We start from the raw sequence: 13,874 nt of genomic DNA, 5'->3' as shown, positions 1-13,874 counted from the left end.
ATTTGCAGCAGGTGAAATTAGGTTTCCAGATTTAAACCTCAGCTTGAGAGCAGTCAAATGCCAAAATATCTTCTGTCACAGTCTTGGGCAACTTTGTTGACATCCTGATTATTTTACTTTTTTCTGTTGCTACCCTGTTTCCCCAAAAATAAGACCTCCACGGATAATAAGCCCAATTGGGCTTTTGCATGCATGCGCTAAAATAAGCCCTCCCCTGAAAATAAGCCCTCCCTGAAAATATTGCAACACAGCAGAAGCCATGAGGTGACCATGCTCGCCGCCTCCTACACCTCAAAATAATAAGCCATCCCTGAAAATAAGGCCAAGTGCTTATCTCAGGGATGAAAAGAAAATAAGACCCTATCTTATTTTCGGAGAAACATGGTACTTCCTTGATAGATTATTATTGACTGGGCTTTGAGTATGCTATTATTGTCCACTAGTGGAAACCATACTCTTTCTGTTTCTTTTTAACCTCTGTTCAATTATGAGTTGTGCCCTATAAGTTAACCATGCTTGTCAAATTATCATTTCCGGTGTGACACAGGGAAATGAATAAATACATGTATAAATACTATTTCTATTAACTCTATTTGAAAAATTGACCTGTAAAGAAAATAAGATCAGATTTTAAGTTTTGCCATGATTCTTTCATTGTTTTATAGAGGGGAGACTTCTTAAAACCTTGGGTCACAAAATCTTTGCATTTCTGAGCCAAGTCCTAGAGAAAAATCTAGTATCTAAGTGGCAGTGATGGGTTTAAAAAAATTTTAGAACCTCTTCTGCAGGTGTGGCCTGCTTTGTGGGAGTGGCTTGCTGGCCATGTGACCAGGTGGGAGTGGCTTGCCAGCCATGTGACTGGGTGGGCGTGGCCAACTTGTAAAATGTGGTGAAACTCATTTAACAATGCTCTTGCTTAGCAACCAAAATATTGGCTCAGGAAGTCTGGCATTGAAGTGTGCAAGTCTTAAAGCTGTCAGGTTACAAGACCCTTGCACCCCTAACCCTTTAGAAAAAAAACCCCAGGGGTGTTCAAACTTGACAGCTTTAAGACTTGTGGACTTCAACTCCCAGAATTCCTCCTCTCGCTCTTCATCTTGATGATGTGCGGACAGGTGGGGGGAAAGAGCTGGAACCGGTTCTAAACAGCATTGTAGATTTGTGGAACCTCTTCTATAGAAGAGGTTAGAACTGGCAGGAACCCACCCCTGCTAAGTGGTGACTAAGCATCAACATCAAGTTGATTGTCTATAACAATTTATAATCAAACCTCACCTAGGACAATACAGCTTATACTTCAACAGTATTTTCTGGGTAATGCTGCTTTCTGTGTTGCTTTCTTTAGGTATAACAAGGGTGCAGGATTCTCCTTATGTTTTACCTTTTGTGTTAATCTCACCCCAGATCTTACAGGTGAGCTTTAGAGTTATTTTGTACATAGATGCTATGTCTGCCTGCTGGTTAGGGAATTCTGGGAGCTGAAGTCCACACATTTTAAAATTGCTAAAGTTGAGAAACACTGTACAGGGATATTTATAAAGCAAGTACTGGAAGCAGAGCAACAAAATATTATTTATGCATTTTTGCATGCCAGCTAGTGTATAAAAGAGGAACATTTTATTTTTGACAAGCCAGGCCCTTTGTAATCCTGAAATGTTTCTTCCTCTGTCTTGTGCAGAATCTGGAAAACATTACCAGTTAAATTTCAGCATTTCTTGCTGTCTCAGACCAGACCTAGAAGCTGGCCTTTGCCTGCCTTGAACTCTTCAAAATCTCCCTTATCTATATAAATATTCTGGACATCTTTTATCTGAGCCAGATGGTCTCATAATACTTTTCCATCATTGTTCCTTCACCCTTTTATTTCCATCCAAACAATGTCTCTCCCACTTGCCAAACTATACATAATATAACATTCCTCAGTATTGGCACTATTCCATGTTTCTTGTTGTGTCTATGTCTTCTATGAACTATCTCTTTTAGGAATATATTATCCCATCTGCTTTTGCAGTACTTTGATCCTATTCTCTGTTAATCCTGTTACATAATGTATCAATTACTCTAAAAGCAAGGAAGGTGAATTCCACCAGTTCCTTTAGCAAGAACTGTGAAATCAATTAACACTATTCTGATTCTTTTTTCTACAAAATGGAACACGGAATCTTATTTACTGAATGTTTTATTAACTAAAAACATTTTAGTATTGTTCCTCATTGATTAAGATTCTGGGAAAGAACGCTATATATGGAACTCATAAGTCAACAAATGATTATCCTGTAATTGTAAAAATGCTAATCAGCTTTTTTAATGCTTGGGTAAATATTGCTATTATCTTAGTTTAACGTCTATTGCAGTGATGGGCAACCTTTTTGGCGTGGTGTGTCAAAAATCGGCAAAAAATCGAGCATAACTCGCGTTGTGTGTCACTTCGACAAAAACATAATTTTGCGCAATTTATAGTTGCTGCTAATGGCGCTCACAGTTCCCGTTGGCACTCCGCTGTTCCCTGCTGTGGTGCGGTCGTAACCGACAGTCCCAGGAGTAGACTCTCTGTGCCGGCCTGACTGGAGAGAGGCGCGCACTGTTCCCGCGCTCCTCTCCTGCGGGTCCTCCCTCGCCGCGCTGATGACGTGTGTGCGCACGGCACGCACGCCTTACCAGCAGCCCCTGGGCTCAGAAAGGGGCGGCAGCGATACAGTAAGTGAGTGTGGGCGGGGGAGATCACACGTCCCGCCCCCCCCGTTCCTCCAGCACAGATTCTTTCATCCTCGGCAGCCGTGCAGGAGCCGAGGATGAATCGCATGAAATCCTGTGCGTGTCACCCCAAATGGCTACGCGTGTCAGCACTGACACGCGTGTCATAGGTTCGCCATCACTGGTCTATTGGCTTGTCAAATATGTACTACGAACATCTTATTCGGGAGCCATATTCAAGGACAAAGATGTAATCTATGGTTAAAAGCTCCTGCTTTAAGCTGTAAATTTGAGGTGTGCTTTTAATATTTGCATCCTGCTTTTCCTTAAAACAAAATCTGATCACTACATGTGAGATATATACATGTGACACACACACAGCCTTACATCCAACCCATTTTATCCTTCCAGCAATCCTAGGCTAGTGTGAAAAATACAAAGGACAGATCCAAATTCACCCACTGAGTTGCATACCTAATGAAGGTCTCAACCTGGCTCCTTATTATACTCAGATGGTCTAACCATCCCATTTACCTTAATAGTCCATAGGTAGCTGCACTTGTATACCTTTGTGGTTCTTCTTCTTCAATCCTGTTAATTGGTTTCACCAGAATTAATTAAAAATAGTGGATGGTTTAAAGTACCTTCTTTTACTTCACCAATGAAGCTTTTACTTCATTGGTGTTTTTATGCTGTGCTTAAAATACCGATATGGTATCATTTCAGTTGCCTGGAAACCAGACTTGTGTTTCTTTTTTGCTGTATTGAATCATAGCAATAATTGATTTGGGATTCCTTCCTTCCTTCATTTTCTATAGCTGCCTATTTCAATCAATGACTATGGGCGGCTATCATTATCAAATTGTAGTTATCCTGTCTTGTGGAAGCAACATCTCTTATTAGTTCTTTGGGGTGCAAAGATTGTGCAGTTGTGATTTATGTGGGAAGTTTTTGTCCAAGCTTAACCCATTCAGAGTCATATGACTGCAGTGGATTGTCAAAGGCTGATTACAGTACATGGGGCACTCAATCTGTCATCTAACTCCCATTTCAGTCCTAACAAGGACACTTTCATCTCCAGCATCTTATGTATGACCTTCTAATAGGATACCGGGTTATATGCAGTCTATGAATTATCCATACTAGATTTAGCAAGTGGGGCAAATGTAGTCATTCTGCATTGCCTAACTCAATGTTTCTAAACTTTGACAACTTTAAGATATGTGGACTTCAACTCCCAGGCCCCACATCCTCAATGGTAACCCTCCAACCATTCCAACACTCCTTACCTGTGACTTCCTCTGCTTCTTGCTTAACAATTTACACTTTTTTTGGTTACAGCCATAGCTGGGCCTGTTTGGATCACCATTGCTTAAAAAATGTGGTCACATGACATTATGCTTTACTATTGCTTACCACAGCAAACCTGTCAGTCCTGGTTGCAGTGTAACCTCAAGGACCCACAACCCCAGTCCCAATTTCCATTGTAACTCATGTGACCATCTGCATGACTTCCCATTGATTTAAATGCAATGCTCCTCTTAATACAGACCCAGACTGCATTGGCTTTTTCAGCTGTTGAATCATAGTGATTCTAGTACTCCTATATCTTTTTCACCAGAGCTGTCATCGAGCCAAATCTACACAATCCTGTATCAATGGGTTTGACTTTTTCCTCCCAGATTCGTTTTATACACATCATGGTTGAATATTATCCTGCTGGATTTGACCCACTGTTGAAATCTGCCATGATTGAGACTGAGATTTTATCCTCTACACCAGGGGTCCCCAACCATCCCCTCTCCCCTGTTGGTACAGCTGCTGCCACTTCCAGTCCATGCAGCCAAAAAGGTTGGGGACCAGAGGTGGTATTCAGCAGGTTCTGACCAGTTCTGAAGAACCGGTAGTAGAAATTTTGAGTAGTTCGGAGAACCGGCAAATACCACCTCTGACTGGCCCCGCTCCCATCTATACTCTGCCTCCTGAGTCCCAGCTGATCAGGAGGAAATGGGGATTTTGCAGTAACCTTCCCCTGGAGTGGGGAGGGAACAGAGATTTTACAGTATCCTTCCTCTGCCACGCCCACCAAGCAACACCCACAGAACTGGTAGTAAAAAAAATTGAATCTCACCACTGTTGGGGACCACTGCTTCGAACTATTAGCTAACCCCTCCGTGTTGGAGTTAGCTGCAGAACATTCCTTCTGTTCTGAGTTATTTATAAAGATGTTGAACACCATGGACCTATCCCTTCATGCTACAGAACCAGTAATAGGACAATTATTTCTATTGCAGATCCACAATCGTATCACAAAGAGTGTTCTTGCTTTTCTGAGGGAAGCAAGACATTAAAAGATATTAAGCAATTCTGCTTTTTCATTTTCTTCTTCCTGACACAACCTCCTCATTGTACCTCATTTCAAACATAGCTCCAAAATCCTAATAATACCTTGCCACTCATGCTGTTTGGCCTTCCAGACCTTCTATATTTTTTAAGTGTTAACTTCCTTCTCTTTGCAATTCTTTTTGAAGGAGATCTTTTTTCCCCAGGTCTCCCACTTGCCTAGCCCTTAGATTTCAAACCAGGGGATAGCCTGGGTTTTTTTAACTATCTTCCTGGACTCCAAGATACATTCCTTTTCTCTGTTTTTCTTCTTCCGCCTTGAGCTCCCTGGTAGTAGCAATTCTCCTACTGTGGGGGCAGAAGGCAGTCTCTTGTGCTCTTCCACTTGATTGGCGTTGCACAAAAGCTCCTGGAAGCTTTCTCTTTTTTTGAGACCCGGAGGTGAGATTGTACAGAGATTTATGATATTTGTATGCTTATAATAGCCAATTCTTTCTTCTTCCTATTCCTGCTCCTCCTATTTTTCTGCTTTCCTTTCATCCGTTCCAAGGTCACCTAACATTTGTTGTATATACACTGGGACTGAGATAAACATGGCATCTTTTCAAGGACATCATGTCAGAGCCACGACCTTTCCAGTTTAGACATTTTTAATATAATATTTAATACGTAATTGTTTTATTAATTCATACTGCACTCCCCATTTAAAGGATAGGACACTATGCGTTCTAGCTTTATAGTAGTATTCCAGTAAAAATATGGCACAGATAATGCAGATTATTTATGGATATAAACATTACATTCCCTCTGGATTCTTAACCTAATTGTAATTCATACTCAGTGCTAACTTGCCAAGACTTTCTTTTTTCCCAAGGCTTTTCTTTTTCCAAGATCATTTGCTCTTTCTTTCTTGCAGCAAAACAAGTACTATATGGCAACACACCTCAATCCAATTTAAAAGACACTTTCCTTACAATAGCAACAAAAAAGCTTAATTTTTTTTTAATAATTAGACTCCAGTGAGTGTAGATACTGCTGTTTTTAAAACCAACTAATACTTGGTTGGGTTTCATTTTTTTTACTATATTTGTACACTTGTTATGAACACGTACGCACAATCCTGTAATGTTTGGAAAGGTGCTTATTTCATAATGTCAAGTGCTTTCAAGTTAAGACAAATTAACTGAAAATCATTTATTTAAAGAATAAATATACAAGGGATTCCAGAAATTTGGCAAAGTTTATAGATTTATTAAGAGGGAAATTACAGTTTTAAATTAGACACTTGAAAGTAGCACATTGTATACATTATAATCAGCACCAGTGACTGACTTGTAGATCCTTCCACACATTATCTAAACTAGAACGAGAAGCAGCCTCTCCAAAGGCAGAACCAGATGCTAATTAGCTTAGCCTGTTGAGGCATTAGCAAGATTGTTCCCCTTCCTAAATCCTTTAAAGACATTTCCCATATTTTTGACAAACAGGTGTCTAGTCCAGCTCCACCACTTTAGGATTGGTTTCAGGCAGTGATTAAGCTGCAGTGGGATTTGTCTGTTTGGAAGGGTGCATTGCATGAACTCAGGCAGCACAAGTTTGTAATCCATTGTTTCTGGCTTGCTGTGTTATGTGAATCCAGCTAACTAGGGTCAAACAAATTATGGCTTAACAAAAAGGATGAATGCAGCCCCCCACTGGCACCCATGATATCAACATGCAAATAACACAATTATGTAATTATGACATGACACATGCCTTGTAATTTGGCCCCCTGGATGCTCCTGCCACCCACGTGGTAGCAAATAATACCTGAAATGTACTCTCTACTGTATATTAAGATCTACATTAGTTTATTATAATTCAATGTTGAATCTGCATATTCCTTGGGAAGAAGGATCCCAAAATCACTACTGGTATGTCTTTGCACGCTTTCTTCCTCTGCCCCATTTGTAACCACAAAGAATGACACCCCCCCCCAATTGTGCCTCCTTATCTTTTTAACAACTCAAAGACACTACATAGAGTAGAAAAAAAGCTGTAATGGGCATTGGAGTAACTGTTTTGGGAGGATGGCTGTCTTGAAGTTGGATAAGTCTATTTCCTTTTCTCATTAGCTTATGAAACTAAAGATCTGGGAGAGGATTTGCCCTGCAGAGCAAAACTGATAAGCATTCTAATCTTATTTACTGGAGAAGGAATGAATTATCAGTTTACATTGTTGTTATTTTAATGGAGTTTAAAGATTGCATGACTGTAGAGAAATGAAGAAACACATGAAATACAGAATTGGATAGCAATAATGCACATAAAAAGAACCAAATCAAGGATACTGGTAGATATTAGATTCCTATATTTGATGTATTTTTAAAGAATGTAAATAGTGACATAGGAAATATAGGAAATATAGATGAGAAAGATTATAATTATTTGTAGACCTATTGCACAAGGAGAAATTTACTAGATTTATTTGAGACATATTTATCAACATTCTACTAGGGTGGATAGTGTATGTTTAATGTTGATTTCATATATGCTGTGCATAATTTTTTAATATTACTTTTTCTTTTTGTCTTGTTTATAATTTTTGTCCCTTTTGTCTTTTTATCCTTGTCATTTTTTAAAAATATCTTATCTTTGAAATAAATAAAATTTATTCCACAACTGCACAGAATAACAATTCTTGGAAAGGACAAGTATTTTATCTGGCACAAAAGAACTTACATCACATTCCTGAAACTTAATGTCTTTGGCCCATGATAGTATCTTAAGTGCAAGACAGCTGTTTTGTCATGCAAGTCTCCTTGCTGAGCAATGTCAGATAACAAATGTGTCCAATTTACTCCTCTTACTCTATCTATCTGGGTTCCTGGAAGGTGTTAATTGCCCATTTCCTGAAGTTATTCTTGGATTGGAAGACCAAGAGTGCATAATATTTTGGCTAAAATAAAGTTGGCTAGGTTCTCCCTCAATGTATTGCATGGATTCAAAGTATTAATCAATTCTATAAGTTGTGGCTCTGTCAACTAGGGTTTTTTTTTTTGTGTGAAGATAGTTTATGTCTTCATAACTATACTTGAGCAAAGTGGCTCGTGAATCAGTTGTCTGTCTGATGGTCCAGAATATGCAAGTTCTTATAGTCATCCTCTACTCAAGTAGCAGAAGGATTCTTTTGAAATAATCAATCAATTGAAATTACATAATAGAGCATTCTTTCCTAATGTTTTTTTGGACTTAGCATATTATGTGAATCTCCATTAAGTTCAGTTATATAGGCAAAATATATACCTGCTTAGCATGATGTGTGAAGTCAATCTTTATCTATGAAATAACAGCCACAAAGTATTCTAATAGTTTAAAAAAAAACTATGCTTAAAAAAAAGGAATGAAACCTTAAACTGATCTCCCCCATCTGTCTTCCAGATGGGCTAGGCTTAACAATCCTGGTGCAAACCAAGATCTGGAAATCCAAAGTCAGCATGTTTTCAGACTAACACATTTTTATTAAAAGCTAATCATTTTGATGATGAGTTACAGCTCACTTCATCAATTGCATCGGAGGAAGTGAGCAGTAGCTCATAAAAACTTAAGGTTTCTGATAACATTTGTTAGACTAAAAAAGTGCTATAAACTCTTGTTCCTGAATAATTAGATTAACATTCAATGTCTAAGATATGGGAAATTATCTTTATAATATTAATGGATTTTGGTTGAAACTGAATTGCTTGTAGTAGCTAGAATCAGAACATAATCCTATCTATGCAGACACTTTCTTAGGAGTAAATCTTATTATACTTACATCTGAATAAGCACTAGTGCTAGTGGTTTTAATTTCATCATTCAGCCTCTAATTGTACAATGGAGTATCCCAGATATGTTGCAATCTGAAATACTATACTTAGAAATTACATAACTCTGTGGTTTGCATGAGGAAAAAAAGTTTAGCTGTGCATGTTTATTGGAAAGAATGCTCTCGGCTGTAAAGCCATAGGCAAGTTTCCTTTCCCAGTTTCCAGAATTGGGAATATCACACAGGCTAGGAAATCTGGAAAATGTTGGTCTAAGCATATTTGTACACAGAATATTGGGAAAGACTACTTTAAGCTTACTTTCAGGAAGGCTGAACAGGTTGTTCAGAAAAGTTGGAGTTGCTAGATCTGGATTGCAAGAATTGGAACAACTCTTGTCAGCAAAGAAATTCAGGAGACTTTGCTGGATATATTGGCAGAGTTGCTCAAGATTAATGCAAGCTACTGACAATAATACAAAGTAATGCTCATCTCTGTTTGAAAGCCGAAAAGCCAGCGCTGCCCAAAGATGTCTCTGTGGTCATGTGGCCAGCATGACTAAACGCCAAAGGTGCACAGAACTCTGTTACCTTCCCACCAAAGGTGGTCCCTATTTTTCTACTTGCGTTTTTACATGCTTTCGAACTGCTAGGTTGGCAGAAGCTGCAACAAGTAACAGGAGCTCACTCCATTACGCGGTCGAAGGGATTCAAACCGCTCGGCCTTTCTGATCAAGCAGCTTAGCATCTTAGCCACCAAGCCACCGCGTTCCTCATAGAGCATATTAGTGAGAGGTGCTAAATCAGTTAGACTTTTACCCATATTCCTTTATTTCCCTTGTCCATGTTTTCTCAGCAGACTGGAACATTTGACAACATCAACCTTCTAAAAAGAAATGTGCAGTTAAATATGCATTTATTAAGAGCTATACATGTATCTGTCAAGCTCATGAGTTCAGTGATATGTATGTCAAAATACCACTTGACGTTTAGTATCTGTGGTCATCCAGTTATTTCTAGATGACAACTCCCAGGATCCCTCAAAACTGACCATGCTGATTGGGACTGCTGGCATTATGTTGCTATTATTAAACATCTGCAGATTTTCTGCTTTAGGCATTCTGGTGTCATTCATCAACTCACCTGTTCTGAGTTATGATGCTAATAATGTTGGTAGGGCAAGTGGGACCAACACTAGGCTGGATTTTCTATATGAAAGAATGGTTCTTTCTCAGGGAGTAGTGGGTGAATGGTGCTTTTTTTTAACTAATTGATCGAAGATTTTGATCAAACTCTCTATTCGAGTCACAGCATTATACAGCAATTATCCTCTTTTCTAACCAAAGCTCTCCTTAGCTACCCAAGAGGTTGTTAACAAAGGAAACCCCAGCCTTCCTTCCATTTTACACTGCCAAGGATGGTCTCAATGATTGCTGGTATGGACAATCTATTCTTTCTAGGTCTCTAATAAAGAGACAGTAGCATCCTTGGTGCTCTCTGAACTAAGTACACTGATGATGTAACCTAGTTTGGTAATGAAATGTCTACAAGAAAGCCACCAAGCTTAGAGAGCACCAAGGACTCACGGTTCAACCGTGACCTACAAATATTCTCGTCTATCAATGCAGAGACACTTGGCCTTTCCACATCTCTACCTCAGGATACACTGAGACAATAGCATTTCATCCAGTCAGCATTCACCAAATTCCCTCATCCCATCTTAATGTGCTTAAAATGATCCTTTCTACCTGGTGGTAGTGGGATGCGGTGGTTCAGTGGCTAAGACAATGAGCTTATCGATCAGAAAGGTTGGCAGTTTAGCGGTTCAAATCCCTAGCACCGCGGTAATGGAGAGAGCTCCCGTTACTTGTCCCAGCTTCTGCCAACCTAGCAGTTCAAAAGCATATAAAAATGCAAGTAGAAAAATAGGAACCATCTTTGGTAGGAAGGTAACAGCATTCCCTGCGCCTTCGGCTTTTAGTCTTGCCGGCCACATGACTACAGAGACGTCTTTGGACAGCGCTGGCTCTTTGGCTTTGAAACGGAGATGAGCATCGCGCCCTAGAGTCGGGAACAACTAGCACATGTGTGTTACCTGGTGTCTGGTGGCTCTGGTAGCTCCTTTATTCTTGCTTCTACTACATTCATTGATAGGAAGCAAACAACTGTGAACTTATGAGTAAACTCATTCCCTTAGCATTTTTTTTCTCTTGGAAGAAAAACTAGAGCTATTAGTGAGCAACAGGTTTTTCCCTAGCCTTGCAGTACCTTAAGGATTATCATTTTATTAAAGTATTACTTTCAGCACATTATTAGAAGATTTAATCTGATTGATTAAACAGAATTATTTAAATCATTTTCATGAGTTAATCAGGTAATAATGCAATAATATGCTTTACAACTTTAATGGATGTGACCTATCAGCTGCTTTGGAAGTAGTCACCTAACCATAGGTAATTATCACTGTCTGCAACTTATAGATTTCATTTCCCTCTGGCTTCTCATTTGTTTACTTATTGAGTCACTAATTTTACTTTATCTCTCATCTCACTGTTTTTAAGCTGTGTACATCCCCCACACACTTAACCATCTTAACCACCGGGTACTGAATAGTCACCACATACTGATCACAGGGGCTGATCTTGCACAACACGTTGGCCGACATGCGGTGCGGCTGTGTGAACCTCACCATGGTTGCATGGATTTGACAAAGCGGACGGTACTCCGCAGAAGTTTACAGTGCAAGACAATCCACTCTCCCCGTCGTGAAAAGTGTGAACCAAATCCTCGAGGGCTTCGCGGCGCAGGCCAACACCTCTGCCGCCCTGGAAATCACTTCATCAAATGCCCGAATGAAATCCTAACTAGTCCTGGGCGGAGCAAGCGAGTGTGGAGGGGGGGGGAGTACTTTAAGAAAAGTTCTTCAAAGGAAGGTGTTACATGTTCGTTTCAACAGGTGAGGGAGGGGGACTTTGAAGACCCGGTTCTGCAAACCGCCGGCTGGGTGAGAGGGAAAGTTTCCGAAAGCCGTGAGGGGGAAGAAGCAAGCGCGCGAGGCTGGCCCGGCCTCGCCATTCCCAACCCAGTCATTGTTGTGCAGAAGAGCCGACGCGCAGCTTGGTGGCACCAGACACCTCCCTTTCCCCCCTGGCTGACTCCGATCCCGGCCCTGACGCTTCCTCAGCCTCTTTCAGCTCCGGAGTTTGCCGCTCACCGCAGCCCCAGCTCTGTTTTCAATCGGCAGCCGAAGCGGAGCTCCCACTCTCCCCGCACGCAGCGCGAGCGAGAGGCGAGAGCGCGCGCAGCGTCCCTCTGCCCCGTCTCTCGGCGAGGAAGCTTCCCGGCCGCTCGCTTCGAAGTAACCGAGCCGTTCCCTTGGAAGCAGGCGTCCCCGGGACTCGTGATTGGCGGCCTCGGCATGGAGCTTTCGGCCGCCTCTCCCCGGAGCCCCGAGGCGTAGCAGCCGCCTGCTCCTCCCTCTCTGCCTCCCGCCCGCCCTCAACCCCGCGCCGAAGTTTGGGAAGCGTCGGGGAAAGTTTGTGAGCCGCGCTCGGGGCAGGAAAGCAGCAGCCGCCGTCGCCAGCATCATGGCGAGCAGGCCAGCCGGGTCGGAGGAGGCCGCCCGACCAGCTCCCTACTCCTCTGGCGGCTCGGTTCTCCCCCGGAGAAGGGACGGCGGCGTACAGCGGCCCCTGTGGATCGTCTGCATGGCACTTTTCTGGAGATTCGGCGCCGCCGACTCGGAGTTTTCCATTCTGGATGAAGCGCAAGTTTTGGCCACTCAGATGAGAAAACTAGCTGCGGAGGAGTTGGGCGTCGTTACTGTGCAGGTAGATAATATTTCCTATTTGCCCCGAATATTGTCGTTTTCTTTTCCTTCTTCCTGATTTTCTCCCCCCCTTTCCTTTTTTTAACCCCCACTGGCTTTCTTCCTCTTCCCCCCCCCGTTTCCCTCCATCTACTTTAAAAGCTCTTCCTTCCCTCGTTTAGTATTTGATGCTTCTCCAGAGACTCCGTCTTTCTCTTCTTAAAATGCCTTGATGGAAGAGCAGCTTCGGCGCCTCAATTTTATAAGGAATCTCTTGGCCGGAGGTTCTCCCCATCCTTCGTTGAGAGGTGGGGGCGGGACGGGGACAGAGGAAAGTTTCTCCATGATCAGAACGTGCGTTTTCTCACGACCGCTTACTGACTTTTGATCCGGGAGCCTCCCGTACCCTTTCATATGAGAGCATCGATGAATGCTGAAACACGATCTCCTGGATTTAGCCTGTTGCCTCCTGGGCAGAGAGATACTTTCGAGGGTGGGAGGCAAAGGAGAAGCTTGCAACTGGGCATTCTGCATACTTTCGGTCTGCCTTCAAAGATTCGGTAAATATACATATATATATGCTACCTTGAAGAGTTTAGACGGAAATCCGAATCTTTTTGCACGTACCTAGTTTCGGCTGATTGGAAAACACCCAGTTGTCGTAAATAACTGAAGGTTTAACTAAATGTGAAACCAAAAACCGGAACGAGGTTTCATTGTTTAGTGCTTTCTCCTGAAAACCAAGTTTGATCAAGTTTTCTTCAGAATGAAAATTAATGAAAAGCATTAAAACTGCCTCGGTACTCCGATATTTTAGCGACCTGTTTATTGGGACTAAATCATGGCTAGGTTTGCAATTTCTCTTTTTGCATCGCAAGTGCTTAATTATTTTAAGTGTGGCTCAAATTGGGCACTTTATGATAGCTGATAAAGAGGTGGGAAAGGAAGGCCTTGTTTTGGAAAAATATTCTCACGGTGCACACATAACCCATACTTTAGAGCCAGCAACAGATTTGAGGGGCAAAAAAAAAAAAGATTTGAGATAGCAAACGGGTAGATACAAAACGTCAGGATTGTAAATGGAAATATGCTTCAGATAGGCATAATTTTACTTTTCTAATTTAAGGATCTAAGTTAACAAGTTCATTTCTTTCCTGAAAAAACTCATTTCCTGACCCTGGATAATTTGCTTCAGTTCAGAGGGAGCCAGATGATTAGTAATTATGGTCTATCCCTGCCTTTGTG

General features: G+C 41.4%; 1 protein-coding gene across 2 annotated transcripts in view; it reads left to right on the top strand.

Moving 5' to 3' along the window:
• Positions 1 to 12,037: 12,037 nt before the first annotated feature.
• CACHD1 (cache domain containing 1) overlaps positions 12,038 to 13,874 on the top strand; it is a 123,161-nt gene continuing 121,324 nt past the window's right edge. The window contains exon 1 of one of the 2 annotated variants that reach the window (XM_087719545.1): positions 12,038 to 12,651. In XM_087719545.1, the coding sequence (XP_087575671.1) occupies positions 12,409 to 12,651 (243 nt within the window). In that variant the 5' untranslated portion in view covers positions 12,038 to 12,408. The remainder of the gene's footprint in view (positions 12,652 to 13,874) is intronic. The other variant, XM_087719544.1, reaches the window with a different exon arrangement.

Source organism: Thamnophis sirtalis, unplaced genomic scaffold (assembly GCF_051295495.1).
Source record: "Thamnophis sirtalis isolate CommonGarterSnake01/CBP01778 unplaced genomic scaffold, rThaSir2_p1.2 scaffold_7, whole genome shotgun sequence".
Lineage (NCBI taxonomy): Eukaryota > Metazoa > Chordata > Lepidosauria > Squamata > Natricidae > Thamnophis > Thamnophis sirtalis.
This window is presented reverse-complemented; position numbering and strand designations above follow the sequence as displayed.